This window comes from Cricetulus griseus, assembly GCF_003668045.3.
Source record: "Cricetulus griseus strain 17A/GY chromosome 1 unlocalized genomic scaffold, alternate assembly CriGri-PICRH-1.0 chr1_1, whole genome shotgun sequence".
Taxonomy (NCBI): Eukaryota; Metazoa; Chordata; class Mammalia; order Rodentia; family Cricetidae; genus Cricetulus; species Cricetulus griseus.
In genome coordinates, this window is record NW_023276807.1 from 40,793,196 (window position 1) to 40,817,363 (window position 24,168).

General features: G+C 36.7%; 1 protein-coding gene across 10 annotated transcripts in view; it reads right to left on the minus strand.

Annotated features, from left to right (window-relative positions):
- Positions 1–24,168, minus strand: part of Sorbs2 (sorbin and SH3 domain containing 2) — a 300,238-nt gene that overhangs the window by 82,928 nt on the left and 193,142 nt on the right. For 6 of the 10 annotated variants that reach the window (XM_027391151.2, XM_035452343.1, XM_027391146.2 and 3 more), the window contains 4 exons: positions 11,291–11,340; positions 6,101–6,193; positions 2,348–2,374; positions 1,979–2,103 (listed from right to left, as the gene is read on the minus strand). In XM_027391151.2, coding sequence (XP_027246952.1) covers positions 1,979–2,103; positions 2,348–2,374; positions 6,101–6,193; positions 11,291–11,300 — 255 coding nt within the window. In that variant the 5' untranslated portion in view covers positions 11,301–11,340. Of the gene's footprint in view, positions 1–1,978; positions 2,104–2,347; positions 2,375–6,100; positions 6,194–11,290; positions 11,341–24,168 lie in introns of those variants that run through there. The other 4 variants (XM_027391152.2, XM_035452341.1, XM_027391148.2 and 1 more) reach the window with 3 other exon arrangements.

The following is a 24,168-nucleotide window of genomic DNA, read 5'->3' on the forward strand; positions in this document are numbered from 1 at the left end:
CGTGTTACCTCTGAATCAACTTCCTGCAACTTCATGCCCTACTTATTCCCGTTTTGCTCCTGCCACAGACTCATGGCTTTTATAATGCAGGTTGACCTCCCCCAAATAAATCTAGACAATAAGATTTGGTTAATGTATTTTCTGAAATGATCAACTGATGAAATTTTAGAGAAAATGTCAATTTACAAAGGAATAAATACTGCTTGCAATTAAGATAAAGCATATTCTGATTGAGAATTATCTAAAGAGATGTTGTAGATTTAAATAAGGCTAACCTGACATGATAAATTGGTCTTTGGTATCTGGAAGTGCTTTAAGGTTGGATGTAGTTTACAGTGCCTTAAGTGAATCTTCTTTATCAATTATTTCCAAGAAAAATGTAGAAGGAACATGATTTTTGTATCAAAGTTCTATGTGCATGTATTTAAATAGAAAGATGCAAAGAAAGTGCCTGAATCCAGTCGGGTTTGAAATAGCTTCTTTCTCCTTTCCTTTCCTGTTTAGAAACTAATTAAAACATTAGGTTTAACACGAAGCTCCAACCCAAGTTAGAGGCTCTGCAACACACACAAAAGAAGAGACCAGCAAGTGTAATGTACCACTGGGGACTGACAGGTCTTGATATCTGTAGACGTTTGTCTCTCTTGCTGAAGAGGCATCTTTTCATTCTCTGGAGGAAGTTCAGGGAACTGTTGGTGGCTTTCAAGCTCATGTCCTGAATGGGGAGCTATCTGAATGGAAAGAGATGCTGTGTGTGTGTTAGGTCCTGGGTTAGGGTTTGGTGAGCAAGACCTTTTCAGAATTGATGGAATGTCAGTGGTCTGGGAAAACTGTGGTGTTTTAGAGGGGGGGCTACTTCCTAGATCCTGGTCATGGGTTAGTTTCAAGGTAGAAATTCTTCGACTTTGAGAATCTTGCATGTAGTCCTCTTGTAGAAATGGGGTGTTAATGTCTCCAAATAGTGCAGGAGTGGAGCTGGAGGCTGCTGGTAGTGGATTAGTGATTTTTTGTGTGTATGAGATAGTTGTATTGGATTCCTCAGAATACACTATTGTCTGGTTAGAATCTTCACTGGAATGCAAAGCTCCCTGGAGAGGCTTAAGGTTAGGAAGGCTCTCTCTACACCATGGACTTTCTGTGTTAGTTACTAATGAGTCTGAAATGTCCCCCTTTGTTTGATTGGTTATCAAGGACCGACAAAAGCTTTCTTTCCTGTCTGGTGGAAGGGGTGCCTATGTGGCCAAGAGTGTTCAGAAAGAGAAATGACATTGAAGGAAAAACAGAAAGAAAGTCCAAGTTAGTCATGAGAGGAACATTGTCAAACAAGCCCTGAAGAAACCCATCCACACTATGCCCTCAGCAGGCTAGACCCAACAGTTACTTTAGTCCTGGAAGAATGCTTTGTGTATTATTGTCAATATTTTCTCCCAAGTTGGAAAAGCTGTTAGAATACATTACAAAGATAATGCTTCCATCCACAGTTTTAGAAATTATGCTAAAAGTGAACATATGTTATCTTGTTCTAATTTTAGACTTGGAGGTCCACAGTTCCTTTAGTCCCATGGTTTTCAGAACATTTTACATGCACAGTTCTTACTAAAATCTCATAGGCTCAGCATTTGTCTGACTTATATTCATTCAACACATAATGCATTCCTGACTCTTAAACTCTGGGATCCAAAACATCTGCTGTCAGAGCTTTAATAATGAGCATTTGTCTTAAACGTTATGGTAGAAGCTGACCTACTTCTATAAGCTTAACCAAAGAATAAAGACTAAATCAACAACAACAAAAGAAAACCTACCTGTCATGAGCTTAAAACTCACGCCCCATGTTGTACTTGTTAGCATGAAAAGCAAAGCATATGGAAAAGGCAGAAGCATTTTCAAGCTAGGACACTAGGAATGAGGCCCCCAAGAGGATGAGAAAACAGAAGTCTAGGCACTAGACACACTACAGGCAATGAGCTTCAATTACCTGGGTTGGTGATTTTTTGTCTTGCAGATTTGGTCTGACGCTTCTAAAACCTTTTGCTGCAAGAGAGGAATATGTGGCATCTCCGTTCAGTGTCTCTGGGTTTCGATCATTGTAAGATCTCCACGCTTTTATTAAGGGAAAACAAATTGAACACAGAAATATCTACGTTCACTTGCATTTTTTGATGTGTTAAAAATTGATTTGTCTTTCTAAAATCAAATTGGTCTCAATAGGATTTTAATTGAGTATGCATAACAATGTATGAAATTTAAATTGAATACAAAGTCAATGATGTGGCTGTGGCTACGTGAAAAAAAATGTCCCTGGAACAAGCACAATAGTTATTCACAATATTTGTTTTTTCTGTACCTGAGTCTGGAGACTGAGAATCACGCCCTGAAAGAAAAACATTGTTGGAATTAATGTGAGTGTGAAAACCAACCTTCCAGTAAAAATACTCAGCAAATAACCACATGCATTGTTTTTGCTGACACTATCTTAGTCCTAAGACAGGGTACATTAAATGTAGTAATGAGACATTTGTGAACAATTTTTAATTTCAACGGGCTTATCGTTTGTTAAATATCTACAATCTATAACTAGAACATGAATCGAACATGATTTCTCACCCTTAATAATATTGCAACCATGTAATTTTAAGATGGTTGTGGCCCAAGGTGGATACATGAATCCTGAACATAGAATTAAAGGATTGAAAAGAACCTGGTTTGCAAACAATGAGTGCTTTTTAGACTTTTAAAGGAAGTCACCTGTAACTAACTCACTATGTTTAACTGCTACTTTAGATAGTGACTAATATTTCAATAGCTAACTTTTTTTTTTACAAGTTTTACAAAAGGCAGATATATCTTCTGTACAAGGTAATATTTTCCCATTGTTCTCTAGAATTAAAATTTTCTTATTGTCCTTTCAAAGCCTTTGTTTGTACAAACATGAAAGCTGTTACAGTGTATTTCATTGTCTTTTAGCTCATAAGCTGTGGAAAATAAATCATAGTAATTGATTTGTTTAACCATTACCGATGGTCAATTGTCTCAGAACTATATATTCAAGAACCTCCTATATGGCCATCTGGGGAAATCCATTAGCACCATTTTGGTCTATTGGACCTATGAAGCCTTGATCTTGAAAAGGATTGTAGGAGTTCCTTAGTTTGACTGCTGTCCAGCTCTGGTTTCCTTTCATATGTTCCCTGGGACCATTATTAAGTTGTTATTAGTCAATGAATCTGTTTTCTTCTCAAATGCTTCAGGAATATCAATTTAAAATTTATACTTACACATTTGGAATGATGCTTAGTGGATTGAGCAATGCAAAGTTTGTTTTTATAAAATATTTAAGTTGGATTTCTTTTTTCCCCAAATCAAAGGAAGAAAAATAAATGTGATTCAGCTCAGTTGCCTGGATTGACTCTAGCACAGGTGAGTCATAGAAGAGGAACATATTCTCATTCATTATATCTGATCATACATTAGAATAAAAATGAGTGTAATCTAGTAAAAATGAGTTTGTAGAATTACTCATGACATGTTTTTCTAGATTCCACACCCAGTCTTTAATGGAGCCCGGACTTCACCATTTCATTCAGTTAAAGGACAACGACACCTCTAGAGAGAAAACTAATGTAGCTTAATAATAGACAGCTACCTTTAGAACTCAGGAAAGAGATTTACTGACCAGTGCAGTTCTAAACACTGTGGATACAGAACAAATTTAGGCACTTGAGAAAGGGAAATGGATAGGGAGGCAGCGTCAGTAATACATATGTGTAGTGTTAATGGTTTGCTTGACAATAGGAGGTTTATTTTACTCTTGGTTTGATAAGACTAAGCTGGAAAAAAGACATGAAATATGTTCTGAGGAGGGTTGTGGTGGTGAAGCAAGAGCAGCCATGTTTGTGGAAGTGCCAGGGATGTAGTTGAGGCGGGGAGAAAGAGTGTAGTGAGCTACTTTGAAGGACACTTGGAATTCAAGTCCTCTGGTTGACAGTTTCTAGATGGCCAGTTCTGTTTCCTCAAAACAGTGACCACATTGTGGGGTTATAAAACCCTAAGACATCAAGTGGGAGAAACAGAGGACAGTTCATCCTGATTTACCCACAGGATGTTGACAATGGCAAACTCTACTGACAGGCCCATGGATGAAACATCAAGATGAGGCCATGTTTTAATAAAGCTTGAGTTGATGATTTTAGCATATATCTCAATGAATGATTAACTCTCTAGTGATGTTGAAACATTCATTATTTTTTCCATATAAGTTCATGTGAAGGCTGCTACACAATGAGCTTGGTCATGCAGGATCCTGATTTTTTTTTTAAAATGTCATTAAATATCTTTCAAGAGTTTGCACCAATATATGCAAAAAGTTCTTTGAAAAGTTCAAGGGACTGCTAAAAATTCTTATTTCTAGTGACATAAAATAGGCAAGAGCTACTAATTGGTCATTATTTAATAAACGAGCCAACCTTCCTTTCTCTTGCCCTTGGGTGCAAGGAATTGAACCAAAGGGCTGGTGCATGCTAGGTAAACACTGAGCTATACCCATCCCTCACTCTCATTATAATTATCTTAAATTTTGAAACAGTGTGCTCAGAGGTATCTTAAACTCACTGGGTAACTCACGCAGCCTTAAACTCTAAGTAGATGGAGTCATAGGTTGGTGGCATCAGGGCTGGCTCAGCTTATTTTTCTATTTTGACTGTGAAACATTTAGTCTTTTCCCAACAACCTGAGTGGTATGAAATTGTTTTTAGTACAGTTTTGACTCTTTCAGATGCATTCTCTAGTTCAATCCAATGCTATCCCTTTGCAGGTTATTTTTTATAAGTAATAACAGATATGTTATTTTAACATATTGTTAACATGGTGAGTCATTTTCTAGTATGTGCATCAGTGGTCATATCTGATATTTTACTTGGTTGAAATGCCAATGAAATCCATGGTTCAGGCATTCCAATAATACAATGTGCCTGCCTTTTATTTATTTTACTTTTCATCATTTTCATGTCTCATGCATGTAATATAAATACATCTATAGCTTTTATAATATCTTTTCATATTCATACATGCATGGAGAAACATATAAATATTCAGAGTGGCTTTTAAACCCAAATCAGACCAGATGATATATATTACGATGGTTTTATAGAAAGAAAGATAATATGAGACTCCTGACTTGACATTTAAATTTGGACCTCGAAATCCATTTGTGAGCTGGGGAAGAAGGTGAAAGTCACCTTCAAAACTTTGTTTTTATTTAATAAAATTGGGTAGGACATCTTCAATACCAATTAACCCCTGACCCTGTTTACAGCAGACTAAAACACGGTATGAGATTTAAAATTATTTAGCAATGCTATCACTTTTCTTCTCTTGCTGTGTCACTAATTAATCTTATAAAGAAACCCAAGGACACCCTAGACTGCAACAATCTCAACCAGTTAACTAACCAGTTACTAGGAGGTTTGTGCTACTCCCTTAAAGGTCTAGGGACAGGCTGAATGCCAGTTGATTTTTCCACAGCTGATGAAGTCTGTGTCACAGGTGTAGGTAAGTCATTACAGACATTTAGTGAAAAGAGAGCTACTTCAGTGGATTCCACATCCTCAATTGCTTTCTGGAGTATTTTTTATCTGTGGGTTCATATTAATCTAAATTGATCAAAGTATATATAGAGAGATGTAAGAAGGTCTGTTTTCTGTTTGTAATCTTTGGGAAGAACCATTTTAATAAAGATCTATGTTGATCAAGTCTTTTTTCCTAACCCTGAATTCTCAGTTACTTTAGTTCATGAGATAACAAAAAATATAAGTAGTTATTAGTACTTGCAGTTTACATATTTTTGGCAAGATACTGATGCTCTTAATTGTATTTTTAAATGTTTGTTTTTAACAAGGTATCAGGTTCCTTTGGCTTTTTATTTTTAGAACAAAACCAGAAAGGATAGAAGCTATTCTTGGGGTTAGAAAAAAAATAAGATTGAGTGGGGTATCTGAAAGGCATTTAAACTCTCTGTACCTTTCCTAACAAGATGTTTTTGGAAAGAGAGAGGTGAGGGGAAGCCGCTCAAGTATGACACTGTGAGTTAGTGATGTTATACCTGCAGCCAATAGATTTGGAGAACTCTGAACTCTCTTCACAGATGCTAACGTAACAGACATGGCAGCACGTTTGCGAGTACACCCACCGCTATCTGGAAGCAAAAAAAATGATATAGCAGAGGCCAAGGCAACAGAGAGAGCACATGCAATGTCATGCGTTCTAAGTGAGACGTGTCAGACGGTCATGAGAAAGATGAACAGTGGAGCATTAGTAATCATGGATCAGACCTGCAGATTTCACTCCCAAACTAAAAGAGACAAAGTAAAACAAATGTGAAAAACCAGGGGTCTGCTCAGAAACAGACAGCAATGCTTTAAAAGGAAATAAAAGGTTTTATATTTAATGTTCAACATTGTTACTTAATGATATCCTAGATACAGAGCTTCGTTTTGTTTACACCATTAGTATTTAATGCACACTAAGTCTAGAAACAGCACAGCTAGCTTTTGTAGTTATGGGTTATCTGTATTTCAGCCTAAAGTGCCATGTTATATATATATCTATGTAAATAATTAGTAATCATAAGCAGAATAGATTAACTCTAAACATAATCAGGGATGAGTTACTTCATATACGCAAGTCATAAGTAGACACACGGCATTATGCAATTTCATGTCTTCCCACAGTTCTGAAATAGTTACTTTAATTGAAATGAGCTTATTTTTAAACAAAGAGAATCCTCTTATACTTTTGAGTAATAGCTATGGTATAATCTATACCTATGCTATGAAAATCAAGTTGTGAAGTGAGATATGTGCAAATGCATCAGCCATTTTCCATGCTTTGAGAAGTGCAGACTTCTAAATTTGGAAGACCAGTCTCCAAGATTGAAAGGTTAGAGTTCTATTTCTGAGTAGAACTCTGACTGCGCCCACATTCCTTGGTAATATAGCATGTGCAATAAATAGTTTTCCATCTTTCCCTGCTCATCAAAGCAACCTCAGTTCTCTTCTTGAAGGTGAACATAAACAAAACAAATCCGATAACCAACAACGTGAGAATATTATTGTGAAAGTATAATTGTTGTATCTTGTCACATGCTTTTTTAGTTCTTTACTGCATAGGGAAAATACCCAGCCTATCAATTAAACATGAGAGAATAGAGATTTAGAATTATGTGTTAATTACTGGTAAAAATCATCAAAGAGTGAGGTCATTAAACCACAAAATTGGTGTAACTTTTCTAATATAAAATCTGACTTAAATTTATGATTTTTTAAACAGGAAACCCGAGTTGAAACACAAAATGCAAATAAGTGAAAAGAATAATTAAAAAAAAAAACTATAGCTGGGAACCAAGGAAAAAAGACACAAATGGCACAAAATTACAGCTGAAGAAGATACCTTCAACAGAACACCAATAGCTATTTTCAATTTGCTAAAATCTTATGAGAGACAATGTATCTGGGAAAAATGTACCTAAAGCCATTGGATATCTTGTAGAACTTAGGATCTTGTCACTACTGGCTGGTCTGAAAGGGCTGGGTAGTCAAGGGTGTTGAAAATGAAAAATGACATCACTTTTAGAAGGATTTTATTTTCCTGGTTCTTTTAACTTTTCATCTCTGCTCATTTTTAGACACTAGAAGATAACATCTCAGAATGAGAAGAGGGAGAGACATGGATTAAGCACAGGATTTTCAAACTGTGTGCTGAGATGCTCTGTGCCATTTCCATGAATCCACAAAGCTGTCACAGAATAGTGAAAAAGTTTAAGTAAGCATTGGGACACTTTAGGAAATATTAGATTGAAGTAGTTCAGAGTTTCAATACTACAGGTTATATTATATTTTGATCACAATGTATTTCTAAGAGCTAGCTTAGGGAGGATTGCTATGTTAAAAAGCAAGTGCTGTATGAAAGTCATTTTGGATCAGTGAACAAGAGTAGTTATGTACAATTTAATTTCCTGGTCTGAAGTCTTGGTGTGTGACAGGCACACAAATACTACTATTAAGGAATTGCAGTTACACTAAAAGTAAATTACTATTTTTCTTTCAACCCACATGTATTTTATCAAATGACTTTTAAATTGTTAGAACATAAATGCTTATTATATTGTTTGCACCAAAATTTTTAATAAATAGAATCATTAGATATTTCATTTATGCTTAGAAGCAATATGAAAAAAAATACCCAGACATTATCACCGTGAGACAAAAAAAATATGTGGGAAACTTTAGGCTAAGTAAATGGATACTCTTTGCTAACACTTATTAAAGGGCTTATTTTTAAAAGTTGAGGTGGTGAAATTGGTAGAACAGACAAACCACTAGAAATTAATATTTTGTTTCTACTTGTATGCTGGTTTTGAAGACATTTTTAAGGACTTGATATGAGGATGCTGTCTCTGACACATAGCACATCCTAAAGTGCTGGTCTCAGAGTTTGTCCATGAACCCCCCAGCCTGGTTGGTTACCCTTCCACTGAGCTTTAAGATATCCAAATGCTGTTTCTACTTCTGGAAAACAATTAGATGGGTAAACCATAGTCTATGAATCATCTTTCCCCCTTTTAATGATGGTGAATTCTCATGCTTTAGAAGGTAATAGGTCACAATTGCTATGAATTGAAATAGGTCATAGTTTAGACATTCTAAAATGAAAACATGAAACTCATTCTCCTTGGATAGTTTGTTATGTATCTGACTCAAAATAAAGACTAGATATCAAAGCATTTTTAGATCTTAGTGACTGGCAAGGATTTTTTCTTTCTTTCTTTTTTTGCATGTATGTGTGAGCTGTCTGTGTGGGTGCTTCTGGAGGCCAGAGGTCAAAGTTAAGAGAATCCTTATTTCTCTCTCTGTCTTAAAGACAGGGTCTTTCATGGAGAGTGGAGCCCACTGAGGAGGATTGGCTAGCCTGCCCTGGGAACCCTGGGATCTTCTTCTATGTGACTTCTAGTACCAATGTTGCCAGTGCTTGTTCCATGCACAACTTTTTACCTTGGTGCGTGGGATATGACTGAGCAGCAAGCACTTTGCCCAACTGAGCCTCTGCCTCAAACCTGGTATATAGAGTTTTAAGCAATATTACATAACATCAATAATCGATAGGTAAGGTGAGCCAATTTCAGTTACTCTGGAATCAATTATTTCTTTATTTTGTAAATACATTGACAAAATATTTCTGAAAGCATTATGCACCTATCTATTTTCTACCTAAATATTGGTCACCTGTATTTTTAAAGTAGTGTGTTTTTATTGCAACATCATAACATTACTCTGTAATCTTAAGCAAAGGGTTTCAACTTACATCTAAACATGTTTGTTTCCATAGGTAAATCTATCTACACAGGCAACCTGATTTTATGCACATTTGTGCCCATCTAGAGTCCCGATCACTCCTTATAAGTGAAAGGTTGTTATTCAAGTTTCTATTTATGCTGCTTAGCAGTAACATGGTTCACAAAAGAGTTAAACAGTCTTCCAATTTCTCTGTGCCTACTTTGTTATTAGGCTGCAATTCTATGAATGGGAAGACCAACTTTTGAATATATTGGACATAAGTGCAGCATTTTTAGTATAATTATATATACCTATCTCTCATAATAGGAAAACTATTTTGGGAAGCCATGTGGAACTTAAATCTTCAGAGCTGATATATCTGAAACAGTGAGAAAACATCGCCTCTTCACGTGAATGGTCTGCTAGAGTGACTCTGTGGTCATTAAGTATGGTTTGTCACAGTCCATTTTGCACGTATGTGTACAAAATGGTAGCTATTATTAGGCAGAGGAGACTGAAGAAGGAGAACCCATTCCCACTTGTAAAAATGCTTCTACTTGGCTCTCTGAGAAGATCATTAGTTCTTTCTCCAACACTCTTGTCTTGTTTGCTGTTCTAAATGCTGTTCTACATGCAGGTTTATCTGCATGTGGTCTCTGTCCTCAGGAGCTGGCTGACAGTGTTCTCTGAGGTCAGTTTGAGCAGGTTTCAGATAAGAGGATGCCACAGGGAGGTGGACCTGGCACTTGTCTCCACACTTGATCTAGGGATTAAATACTGGCTCTTACTAGCCAGTTGTTAATCCTTCTTCTAGACACTTTGATACAAGGAGCCTGACGAAGAAGAATGGCCTGGGCTTTCTTTTTGCTCTGCTATGGGGCGGCTAGCTAGAACAACTCAGCCATGAGCTATGACATAGTCACAGGATTTCAGTGAGAAAGTTGTTTTCTTTAATTACTGCATGCCAGTATGCTGTGTCTGAGACTGTTGACAATGAGGGTAAAGGTGAAATAACAAGCCAAATAGATCTACCGTGGGACCAAAATGACATTTATATATTTACCAGGCATTTATAAACTATTCTCCACTTAAAATGTATACAACACATGGCTCTAAGGTATTTATGTTAAAATATTTAAGGATACTGTGTGCAAGTCTAAAAGTAACATGCTATGGTTAAATGTGTATTGTGATAAGAGTTAATTGAATTCATTTTGTCTGAACTTTAGAACTCTGCTGACTTTGTCAACATAAACAATTTATAAAATGGAAAAGTTTAAATATTGTCCAACAGAGCATCTTGCCTTTGAGCCTAACATATTTTAAGTAAGAGATTTCAAATGTATAAATACAATTTCAAGCTTTAAGAGTTAATTGAAACAAAAATCCAAAAATCAGAAAGGACTGAGGTAATGGCTCAGTTGGTAAAATTCTTGCCACATAAACATGAAAGTTTCAGTTTGATTCTTGGGACTTACATTTAAAAATCTGGGCACAGTGGCATGCATGTGTTAATTCCAGTAAGTATTGGAATGCAGAGACAGGGGATACCTGGGACTCACAGGACAGCTACCCTAGACTAATAAAAAAGTTCCAGATCAAATGAGAGGCCCTGACTCAAAACCAAGGTGAATTTAAAAATAAGGAACAATACTGAAGGTGTGTAGACCAGGTAGCCTCTGGTCTACACACACATACACATGTGTACCTGCTAATGACACACACACACACACACACACGAAGAAAATAAATAATAAAAGATCAGTTACAGCAGATAACAAAAAGTTATACTTTAGGCTATGAGACTGGGACACGATGATAATGCAGTGTAACTCTCCATATACCCAGAAATGCAGTGTTACATTTACCATTAATACAATGCTATGCTAATGTAAGACCAAGGTGGCTTAAAGAGCAAAGCTTAAGAAATAACTAAATGAATGAATAATGAAAAAGCATACCTGTATTCATCTTCACCTTGAAGGGTTTGTTATTAAAGTCTTCAGTTTTCCTGTAAGGGGGAAAAAAAGAGGTGATGCAGAATTTGCATAATAAATCATGGAACAAAAGGCTGTGAAGGATTTTTGGGTTTTGGTGCACCCAAGACAGAGGTTCTCAACCTTCCTAATGCTGTGACCCTTTGATACAATTCTTCATCTTGTGACCCCCAACCATAAAATTATTTCCATTTTGAATTCATAAGTAATTTTGCCACCACTACGAATTGTAACGTCTTACCTGTTTTCTGTGGTCTTAGGTGACCCCTGTTTTCAAAGGGCTATTTAGTCCCTAAAGGGGCTGTGACCCACAGGTTGAGAACCACTGACTTATAAGTTAACATTGCATTATCATTAATCTTGCTTAAGCCAAAGTTTAATAAGAAGGGCAGAATTTATAATTTCATTTATCTTATGGTTCAATCATTTTGTCTTATAAAGTTTTGTTTTCATTTAGTGGTGATCACTAATGGTTGAAAATGGAGACCTAGGCTTGCTTCCTTTCTGTCTGGCTTTGTTTCTTTCTTTGCTGTAGGCTAAACCCATTCTTTATGCAAACCAAGCATGTGTTCTACACAGTGACTTATACATACAGCCTAAAATTTCATTTTAAGATATTTAATTTCTATGCCTAACAAGTGAGACCTCATGATCCAAACTCGCTATACAAAGGAAGTTGTTTTTTTTTTAAACAAATATACATGTGACTAATTTTTCTTTAACATTACAAAGAATTAAGTGTTAAGTATCATTTTTTCCAGAATTTCAAAAAACATACGGTGGTATCTTGAAATCTTTACCTTATGCATGTGGATCAATTTTCATAGGCAATGTACTTTTAAAAAGTCATTTCATCATATTTTCCTTGTATACAAGTAAAGAAGCACTTTCCTGCCAGTTTTTAACTGTGTTTCTACACTATGACATATTCTGAACACTGGACTTGGCAGCCTTATTGCCTGTAGGGTAGGGATGCCAATGGGCCCAGGGGAGAAGGCAGTGGTCCATCCAGGAGCTTTGAGAATGTTCCTCTCAATGTATTTATTTTAAACTCTCAGTAGCAAAACTCTCAATATGTTCCCCTTAAATGGACAAAGTAAATGGAAAAGTTGTCTCAAGGGAGGTCTGTGACCATGGCTGAGGCAACTTCTAAAACAAGAAGGGGTAAACAATTCCAGAACACGAGGACTGTAAGGGCATTTCCCAAATTCAACCTCACTGTGCCTTTGGGAACAAGGCAACATACTATGCTGAAGACTGATTCAGGTTTTAAAGGGGGATGAGGAAGGCCCTCTTCACACCAGAATGGTACTGACTGATGAAGAGACCACTATGGAAGGCGGGCTGATTCTCAGACCACAAAAGCTGCTAATGTCTGAAATAGTGTTTCTACACCGAATAGAGAATTAACACTAATACGTATTATTAGAATTCAATGTAGATATTTGCAAAACATTGGACTCTCAGACAGCAAAGGAGGATTAAGTAGAACAAAGGAAGGCGCCACAAACCCTTGGACTGCTCTTTTTTTAAAGTGATGTATCCTGTTACTTCTAAGGGTAATTTGTTAGTTTTTTTAAACATTATATTGTTTTAGTTGTCAAAACATCAAATGACTAACTTCCTAATCAGACAAGATAGTTTTGAGGTTCTTAAAGACTAGCCTTGGTGTTTGCATGTTTATGAACCACCTGAAATTGGAAGGCTTCTTGGGTGACTAATAAAAATGCATGATTCAGTCTCCCTTGTTTGCACAAAAGCCCTTAACAATTCCACCACTGAGAACTCTTGAAGCAATTTAAGCTACAGAGAATCCAATCTCTTTTGTTCGGTTCTGAAAAAAAAAAAAAAGTGTCTTTCACTGCACTTGCATAACAAGCGTAGATTATTCTGGAAGGCATCAAATTCCTGGAGTGTTTGCATGATACTAGAAGACAGCACTTCAAGCATTTTCTTAAATTGGAATTGAACCAGGGCCAAGGCTATGACAATGGACCATAAAATATAAATCATTTACCCAAAGAAGGCAAGTCTATAGAACAAAGAGCCCAGTATATTAATGGGTCAAAATCATTTTTCATAGGCTGTGCAGGGCCATATTTACTTAAATCAGTTCTTTATAAAGGTGGTAGGAAAGCAACACTATGTATACCAACTCAGGATATGCCTGGCAATGAGTTTGTTTTACTTAGAGGTGTGACTAACATTTGAGTCCAGTATGTGTTTGGCAATGTATGGTATTGTTGGTTGATACTTCAGCAGCAACATGAAAACACACTGAAATTCTTTAATTGTGCCTTTCCATTATCGATACCTCATTGTTATTTTGTAGAGAAGAGGGACCTTTGTTTACAATGTGCATGGAAGAACAGACTGTGCAATTTTTCTTCTGATTGGGGGCCCTTAGAGGTATGACCACATACCAAGACAACTGTGGTCACAGACTTATAATTATGCTTGAATTTATTATTCATCATCATAACCAGTCATGCATTCTGAGGAAGAGCAGAAGCAACCTCCATCCCCCAGTTTTACCCAAGAATTCTGTGTAAGTCATGCTATTTTGGCAGATCTGAGTGTAAACATCAAGTCATAGGTCAAGTGAGAGAGCTACATTTGAACTAAAATTTAAGGTGAGGCATGGCCCTAAACTTTTTTCCATAGGATCATTTTAATCACACAAATTGATACAGCTATTTTGAAGGAATACATTGGTCATTTACGTATTTTGATGTAAGTACATGGACAGTCTACACAGTGGGAAATCACTGTGGAATGCTAGATAGCTTGGAGATGTATTTTAAATATGAGGATTATTAAGGTTCTACAGCAGATTGCAATTTGAATTTTACGTGTTCTTTGAAGTGACCTCTTCTTTACCACAGGCCCTAAGTGATCAATGTACTTCCCTCTTTCTTTCTGTCTGTATCGAGATAAGAAGTATTCAAAACTGCTCAATCAGTTCACTTCTCAATTATAGCCAAATGGCTTAATTCAGGTTGACATTTAGCCTTACTTATCCATCTGAATATGTTAACATGCTGCCTTGAAATATTTATAAGAAATTACCAATTAGTTCATTCTGTCCTTTACATTTCCTTAATTTTCAAAAACAAAAACATACCTCAAATTCCTTTCTTAATACTTTCTCTAAATTGTTCTCCTCATATGAGACATCAACTCTTCTGTCTCCAAGTGGGCAGTACAAAATCATCACTGTAGATATAAGGGCAGGATGTTCCACGAATAAGAATGCTACCTCCCACTCTTACTGAGCTAATGAACCTTGAGGATGGGCTCTTAGCAAATTAGGCACTGCAGTGGGGGTCAACACATTGACATCATTATTTAGGAGTGAAGAGAAGTAATTTCAAGCTCAGAAGAAACAAAAGGTCATGGAGCCACTCATGACTTTTACATGAACATATATCATTCTTTTAAATCATATTAAATTGCCTGGTATCTAGAAAAGAATTCTGAAAAAGATCATGGGTTGAAGGATTACTGTAATTATTCTTTGGGGGATGTTACCATGTGAGCTACTCAAAACATTTGCAGATTTTCCAAAACACACATTTTCCCTAAAGTTGGATGAAAGAAAGAAGTCAGTGATAGGCAGGTAAGACTGTCTGATATTTTCACAATGCTTCAAAGTCATCAATAGGGGCTGAGAAGGCATCTCTGTTGGTAAACTCTTTGCTACACAACCATGCTGACCTGAGTGTAGGTCCCTGGCCCCCATAGAAAGTCTGGGTGCAATGATACTACAGCGGAATGCTGAGGCTCCTTGGCTAGTCAGCCTCATCCAGGGATGAAATCCAGATTCAGTGAGAACCTAAAAATTAAGGTGGAGAGTAACTGAAGAAGATACCAACTTTAACCTTTGGCCTCCACAGACACATGTGCCTAACACACAGGTATGCACATGTACACACATGCTTATATAAGTATATATAACCTACACAAACGTGAAGTCAGCAAAATACTCATTCAATGAAAAATTTATTTTGCAGAGTCACATGAATATTGCTCTAGCATCCTACTTTCCCTGTCATCTACTTTTATGATTCTTATAGATAATTATGACATGCCCTCAAATACATTAATTGCACATTTTTTCCCCACTAAGATAGCCATTTGTTCAATTTAACAGTAAGGTACTAAGAAAATTACATGGGATTATGGTATAGAAATCAAAAGGCAAATGAATTCTGTTTTGAAAATGAGGATCCTCGAGGAGGATCTGATGAGTCAGGCACAAGAAGATTATATACAGTGAATTAGAATAGTTCCTTAACGTAGTGACAGTGAACTGAACAGTGCTGGAAGGACGGTGGTGTGGTTTAAATATAGTTTGTGCCTCCTAGAGTTTCATATATGAAATTAATCGCCATTTTGGTTATTTAAAAGGGCAGAAACATTTACTATGGTGTTCAGAGGTGGGGTCATTGAGAAGTGATTAGAATTAGATAACGTCATTAGGATAGAGCTTGCACAATTGAATCCAGGTGGCTTCCAAAGGAGATGGAAACAGATCTGAAGAGTGACAGACAATACAACTACTTTTTGTCTCTTGCCATGATGTTCTAAAATGTTTTCTTTATACATGAAATAAAATAAGCACTGCTCTTTACAACTTCCTTATTCTATGATACTGTGTAATTGGTCACAGAAAACATCCTGCTACAGAGAAGACATGGGGCTTAGAAGGACTCGGTTCAAATTAGATCTACCTTGAATCACTAATACAGTGTACACTGATCTCAAGATCATCTTCAACAGCTGCAGCAAATCAAATCCACCTTTTCCCTCACTGACAGGTGAATGCATACAGCCCATTTACTAATATCACGTTTGTTAAAGCAGACCATTGCCCCTTGGCTATGTTATAAGAAAATAACCTGAGCCTGATGGTGGTGGAGGCAGACCACTGTGACTTTGAGGCCAGCTTGGTCTTCAGAGCGAGTTCCAGGACAGCCAGGGCAAAACAGAGAACCCCTCCCTTTCTCATACACACAGAGACAGACAGAGAAGAAGCATACTTCATACTTGTTGGTTCTGCAGAGGGCATACACAAGAGAGAGATAAGTAATGGCAACAATGTTTTAGTTTAGCCAAAGTAAAGATGAAATCTCTCAAGGTGGCTAAAGCAAATACGATTTGATGGAAAAGACTGCCTTTTCAAAACTGAAATGAAATAAGTTAAGGGATTTTAATAGACCGTGGGATTAGTGTAACACAATTATTTTCAAATGTATAAATCAACTGTTTTTCTAATATAAATTAAGATTGTGATCATACTGTACTGGAATGTTTGCCCATCGAATCATGTTGAAGAACATCTTTATTTATACACATGGCATCCTGGTATGAAAGCAGGTCTAAGCAGATTGCTTTTTAATTTCAGATAATTCATGCCAGTGGACCCTTGGGTTAAAGATCTCAAATAGCCCAAGTTTGGATTTGTTTTGACAAGGAGCTGTACAGATAACAACTACAACTAGAAACTTCAGTGTTTCCTTAGGGATGTCCCAGGATTTAAGAAATACAACATCCAAATGTGACTGTTCCTTAATGCTGGGTTCTTAGAAGTCTTGTTATCAATCCTCATTTGGAAGGATGTAAATAGGTACATGCTAGAACCAAATGTTTTAAGATTTCTCTGTACCCAAACAAAATAGGATTTTACATTTATTGCCCTTTTATACAGAAAAATGCCAACTCAAACAATTCAACTTCTAGTTCTTAGCAAAGTCATGAGTTCCCAGCATGCTTCACTGTTTATACCTAATATAGTCCTTCATACCTTACCACTATTTAAAGCTTAAACTGCCTGTCATTCAGCCCACCAAAAATAGACAAGGTAAACATACAAATTTTTCCTTAAGTTGTGCACAGTGAGACTCACTTGAGCAAAGATTTGTTAACTCCATACCTACTTGACACAGTTGTTAAATAGTAATGTTAGAAAGTTCTAATAAGATGTTTGGCACATTTTAATTTATGTAACTAAATCTTATTTGCTCTCATCTTTATTAGTCATTTGTGCTCCCACCCACCTACAAGAACTCTGGACTATTCTTTAAATCCTTGATGTTTATGACGCTTGGAAAGGTCAGAAAGCTCTCTTTTTAGCTTCCTAAATGCATGAGGCCATGAGCTCTTCCCATCTGCAAAGACCTGGTTGCTGTTTCAGAGTGACTGAGGCATGGAATCATGTACCACAGCATCCAGGGACTATTGTACTATTGTGTCCCAGGCTCACAGATGGAAACTGTGTCTGTCTGGAAACTTGGGACAACCAATCTCATAATTTCTTTTTCTAATAAAAGTACAAGTGTCTCCTCATCTTATTATAGCAGCAAGTAATGGAAACCCAGAATCTGTCAGGATCATGCATGCTTGCACTAATTCTATCCCCAAATGTCTGAGGAAAGCAAGCACTTTTCAGTAATATGTAGAAATTTCTTATTTATTCTATTATCATTAACATGTTGGCTGTCTGTACTTCTTGGTTATGGCTGAGGGTCAGTAATGTCACTTACTGGGGAGAAATGAAAAAATATGGGTATCTCAAAAATGTTAGTTCTCATAGAAACAGCAGATTTAAAAATGCATGCATGCATACACACACACACACACACACACACACACTCACAAACTTGTGCACATAGTACACACACACACACACACACACACACACACACACACACACACAGAATTGTGGACAGAATTCAACAACTCAAGTTTTAGATAGGTTTCAGGCACATGCTCTTAATGTAACTTTTTAAAATCTTATTACTAAAGTGTGTGTCCTGTTAATTTGGCCAGAGAAAAACCACAAAACAAAGCAACCATGTTTATATGTTTGACTTTTAAAATCAATCCTTGATTAGAACACAAAGAAATGAATTTTGTTGTGATATTTTCAGACATATATATTGTATTGTGTTTGTCCTTATTCCAGGCCCCTATTGCCTTTTCCAGTCTCTCTTCTCTACTTTGGACTCTTTTTTATTTTCTCAACAGCCTTGCTTCTGCTTTTGTGACACATTTATTCCTTTATCTTCTGTTGTCCCCTACTTTATATCTTCCTATTTGCATCCCCCCACATATCCACAAACTGATGAAATCTAGAAATTATAGTATATATAAATTTTAATTTATACAATGAAAGACTTGTTTGAAAACAGAAAATCATGGGATTTTTTATCATCTGAAATATATTAAATCTAGGAAGATATGTAGTCAAAAAACATCCATTAAAGGTTTATATGCAGACCACTAAGCTTATTAACTGGTTGCATATCCCAAGCAGAATCAAACTGGAAGCCAATTTTAATGATTCATTCATATGTTAAATGATCTTCACAAGAAGATCATTAAATGATTCATATTTCTGAAAGGACCAGGGTTAGAGAGGGTATGTAATAACTGAAGCCAAGAACAATTGGGCTGTCCTCTTGGCACCAACTTAACTCCAGAAATAAGGTCTGTCACATGTCTTTCCATATTATCTCAAGTGTCTTTCCACTGGGGTTCTTGATTTGAGAATTTATGTCTAAGATAATATCCATTTCACAAATCTACACTTTAAAAGAGGAACAAACTGCAGCCCATAAATCATCATAACCTTATAAAAGCAGGAGGGACATTGGAATCAGCAATAATTGTTAATTTTTGTGATACTCTGTTAGAGTTGACAGCAGAGAAGTCCCTTGAAACTAATAAATCACAACGCAGTTTACCATTCCAAATGTCACATTCTTTGCACAGCTCCTATTTAAAGAGCAAAGTCTACTGATTTTGAGGAAACAGGGCTGAAACATTAAAGCACATTGTATTTTTTACCAATATTTTCATCACATTTTGTAACTGGCAGAGTCACTGTGTCATCACTTTCTAAATTACAACTCATGGGGAGCCCAGCGGCATTTGAAGCTATTTTTTGTGTGTGGGTGACTGCTGTGCTAGGCTTTGGAAACCTTTACCAAAGTCTGTAACACAAAAATGTCAGCTTGTCCCCTCTTTTGAAAAAAAAATGAAATTAGACTAGTTACTTAATACAAGTTATGATTTAATATACTTGGCTATATTTTTAATGCTACTTTATGACACATGTATCATTGAGAAAGAAACTGATAGGAGATAATCTGGATTGGAGAGAATGTGAGTATGAAGTATGGAATGTTTATAAAGAAACCTTATTTTCCTTCAAAATTATAGATGAACACCAAGCCCAGGAAATAATTCTCAAATGGGTCCCCTGGGTCTTATTTTAATGGCCTACACACAAAACATCTAATTATATGCAGCAAATGGTTTTTAAAGGTTTCTCTGTAATTTAAGTACTTAGAGTACACTCTGTCAAAGAAGCTAACTTTCAGTATCCCCCAATGCCAAGCCAGGCCAGGCTCTCACTGGGTTAGTCCAGTTTCTATAATGCTGTGTCTAAGCTCCAATTCATATGTGACTCATATGCATTTCTCATACTGCTCTGGATTTAAGAAATTCCTTCTCCTCAAAGTGGACTCCAATTTTCCTACATCTCCCATCTCAGTGTATGGCATCATCCATTCTTCATTCAATTGGTAGCCAAACATTGCAAGAGCTTGTTTTAGTTCAGGCCCCGTATGAAACTAAAACTTGGGGTTTCCCCTTGATGTGGCACTATCTCTCTGCTATGTATGTCTTCAGAAGCAAGACAGAAGACATTTTACTTTGAAAAGTGTACATATGAAGTCCTGCAGTTCATCTGGTCTAAACTGTAGAGCTTGGGTAGGAGTGTATAAGCATTTTTAGTCCTTTTGACTTTACATAAGTAAAACCCAGGATAAGCATAGTTTAGCACATGGGATGGAGGAGATGGGAGGCAATGATCAATGGATGGTGACTTGGAGGCCAATGCTATTGGTTGCTATGTAATGATAAATAATTCTGCCAAGCTGCCAGAGCCCCACCACCACATGGGTACCTGAAATAACACACAGAGTCTTGTATTAATTACAATGCTGCTGGCCAATGACTAGGGTTTCTTACTTGCTAGCTCAGTCTTAATTATCAACCATAACTACTAATCTATATATTTATAAAGCATAATCTGATCGAGGATGCTGGCGGCACATGGTGGGCTCCTCTCTTGTTGGCCTCACATGGTGACTGCTTAGAAGAGAGGAGGAGCAAGAGAGCGATTTCCTGCTCGTCCCTGCTTATATTCTGAGTCTGCCTGCCAAGTCATTCCCTGCCTGGATCACAAGACTTCTCTTTACTATATTTCCTAGAATCATCCTCAACTCCTAGTCAGCCCCGCCTAACTGGCTTCCCTATTGGCTAACAGTACTTTATTTATCAAACAATAAGACAAACATATTGAAGTACCTCCCCCATCAGTTGCTATCCCTGGAGAATAATGAACACCTAATACATGATCTTCTGGTTGTACAGTTGGAGGTGCTATGTTGCATATTAGTGGCAGCAGATGGATGATTTTCATCCCTTGTTTTAGGGTGTTCTAGGCCCCTCTTCACTGTGCTTTAAGTGGTTAGGCTCCTTCTGTGGTCCATTATTAGGAGTACAAAGTGAACCCTTGAGTAGCTCTCAGAACCCTCTAAAATCTGTCCCACAGCATCCTCACAAATGCACAGAACCAAAGGAAACCCATGAACATGACTTTCCTTAAGTTTGCATATACTACTACATGGTGTTCCATAATAAAATTCAGTCAAACTACACTGTCATAGATACATACAAACACAAAGTCAGGAAGCCAATAGCCTGGGCCTTACAAAGTGAAGACATGCCCTATGAATGGAACAGCCCATTGTGACTGTTAATATTTTTATCACTTTGTCCAAAGAGGAGGGAGAGGAGTCCTCATGGAAGTGAATCACATTTCAGTTATAATTGCCGGAAGACACAAAGATGAAATCATTTTATTCAGCTAAACCAACATTATAAAAAGTAAATTACTTCACATATATATGGCATAAGGCTAATTTAGCTATTTTGAGCATTTCCTGGAATTATCTCACTCATTTTTTCTACACTGCATTATGCCCATATCTGTCTTTCTTCCTTTCTGGTACTTTCCTGGTCAGGTTAAGGAAAAGGAGAAGTACGGAACATGTGACTTTGGTGACCTTCAAATTTTAAGACAAAGAGAAAAGGTGCAATGAAGAATAACATTTTAACAGTGAGCATCACTCCACAATTCAAATTGTTCAGAAGATTATTTAAAGTTATCCTCATCACTAACTTTTATAGAGTCCTATTTCCCAAGATAGGAATTTTGAATATTACTTCTGGTTCTCCAATGTTTATTTCTATACCTATCTATGTGTGGATAAATACACACACACACACACACACACACACACACACACACAGAGAGAGAGAGAGAGAGAGAGAGAGAGAGAGAGAGAGAGAGAGAGAGAGATTCAGTATATATGAACACTTAAAATGTAAGCCAGAGGTCTCTTACATTTTTCAAAAGTTTTGATTCAGTCCTTATAAACTTGATATTCCTTTAACTTTTTATTATTCAATAGAAGGAAGCTCAACTTAAAATAAAGTGGTTTATATTTCCCTGAAATGAAATGACAGATTTAAAAGAAGGGCTGACATTCAGTGTTAGAGTAAGGATGGCATTCGGTGACTTCCTTTTTCTAGTTTACGATGTGTTTGTAATGTATGTTACTTTTAGAATGCATTTTTATTAGTGGTTAAAAGAAATGAGCATATGAATAAATGATAATGTGTACACACACACCTTCCTATATTTAAAATAATGTCATAGAAAAACTGACATACTTTTCTCTAAACATTTCTTTCCTGGTCTTTTTGGTCTGTTTGATATCTCCAACCTTTTCTTTCCCCTCAAAACCCAATTTCCTTGCTTTCCAAAGCTCAATTGAAGCATCAAAGTTTGTTATGCAATGGTAACAAGGTAAACCAGAGGGAATCGCTCTATTAGTAGTTGAATGTCTCCAAAAAATATGCTTAAAAAACAGGTCTACATTTATGTGAAATTTCAAAATAAATTGTGTTTCCTCTATGTTATCATTTAATTCACCCCTTCCATGTGATACCTGAATTTGTATTATGGATACCACAGTCTACCAATGAAGTAGATATTTTTTTGCCTTCGCTTTGTGTATGAGTTACACAGTTGGTCTCATATGGTTAGAGGCTCATCTCACACCTATGAGTTGTGTACTTGTATAGTCTACCAATGGTAAACTGAGAATGTACTAGTCCACTGCTCATACTGAATGACACGAGCCAACAGAGATGGGGTGAAATAAGTGATGTTGCCTAGTGGTGTTTAGAGCAACCTGGCTCTTGAGGCAAATAATGGTATGGTTTCTCAAATGAAAAAGTGAGTTATAGTTCTGTTCTTAAGTTGCAAATGAATGCACATAAACCCAATTAGATATTCTGGCATAATCTTGAAACTAATTTATTGGGTTCTACAATTAAGACTATGATGGTTTGATAATTGACTTTTCTTGTAGATATTTAGCATTTCAAGTTCAATGAGGATCATGTGTAGAAATTCAAAGCTTGATCTAATATTTCAAGTCAAGTGATTTGATGGTTTAAAGTCAATGGGATTTAAAACCACCATGAAAATAAACTTCTAGTTATATCTTTGAGGGAAATTTTAGATTGAGATAATTGAGATATGTAGACCTACCCTGAATGTGCGTGGTGTCACCATTCCATGGGAAGGGGTCCTATACTAAATAGAAAGAAGAAGATGAACTCAGCACAAGCATTCATTGTTGCCTATCTTCTGGCTTCATATGACCAGTTATTTCTGGCCCCTGAAGCCCTGGCTTCCCCATCATTATGAGTCATGTTTTCAAATTGTGAGCCAAAAAACCTTATCCTTCCTAAATTGGATTTTTTCAGGATATATATATATATAATATATATATATATATATATATATATATATATGAAGGAGACAAAGCATTAAGTTCTCAAAGTCCAAAACCAATGACATCTTTCCTCCAAGGAGGCTGCACCTCTTAAACCCCTCCATAAATGGTACCACTACCTGGGGACCAAGTGTTCAAATACCCAAGACTATAGGGGGCACTTCTCATTCAAACCACCACCTCACCTTATCAGAGGGACCGTTTATGGACACACCATATGTGTTGCTTTCCTCCTTATTTCCATTATTCTTTGGAAGTTTACCTGTCTTGCATCTTACATGGTTGCTTATTATCTTGTTTTTCACCATCACAGTAGGGACCTTCAATAGGAGAATGTGATTCAGAGGCAGGAAACTCAGTCATGGGGTGGAACCTACAGGGAGCAACTGCCCTAATTCTGGGAATGGCTCCACATAGGGTAGACAGGGAAAGAATGAGTATGGCAAAGTGCTAAAGTCAAGATTTCTTTTCCCTTTAGGAAGCTTGAGGAGATAGTCATTTTTAGCACTTGGGTAACTATGGGAATATTACTGTGGTAGAGATGTGAGCTGGAGAAGCTCAAAGAGAGCAGAACAAAGCTATGTTCCATTATATAACCAAAATTGTCAACTGGCATCATGATACATACCCATAATCCATGCCCATACTCCCAGCACTGGAGAAGTGGAGGTAGGGAGATCAGAAATTCATGGTCATCTTTGATTATACAATGAATTCAGGGATAGCCTGGGCTACAAGAAATCCTGTCTCAAAGAAATGACACTGTCATTAGTGAACTCCCTGTCATTCCAGTGCAGCAGCATGAATTAATTTTGCCACATGTTCATAGTGTGAAATTAGGCACTAATTGATCTGGTGTTGAATTCTGATCATGGGCATGCATCTAGTCAACACTGAAGC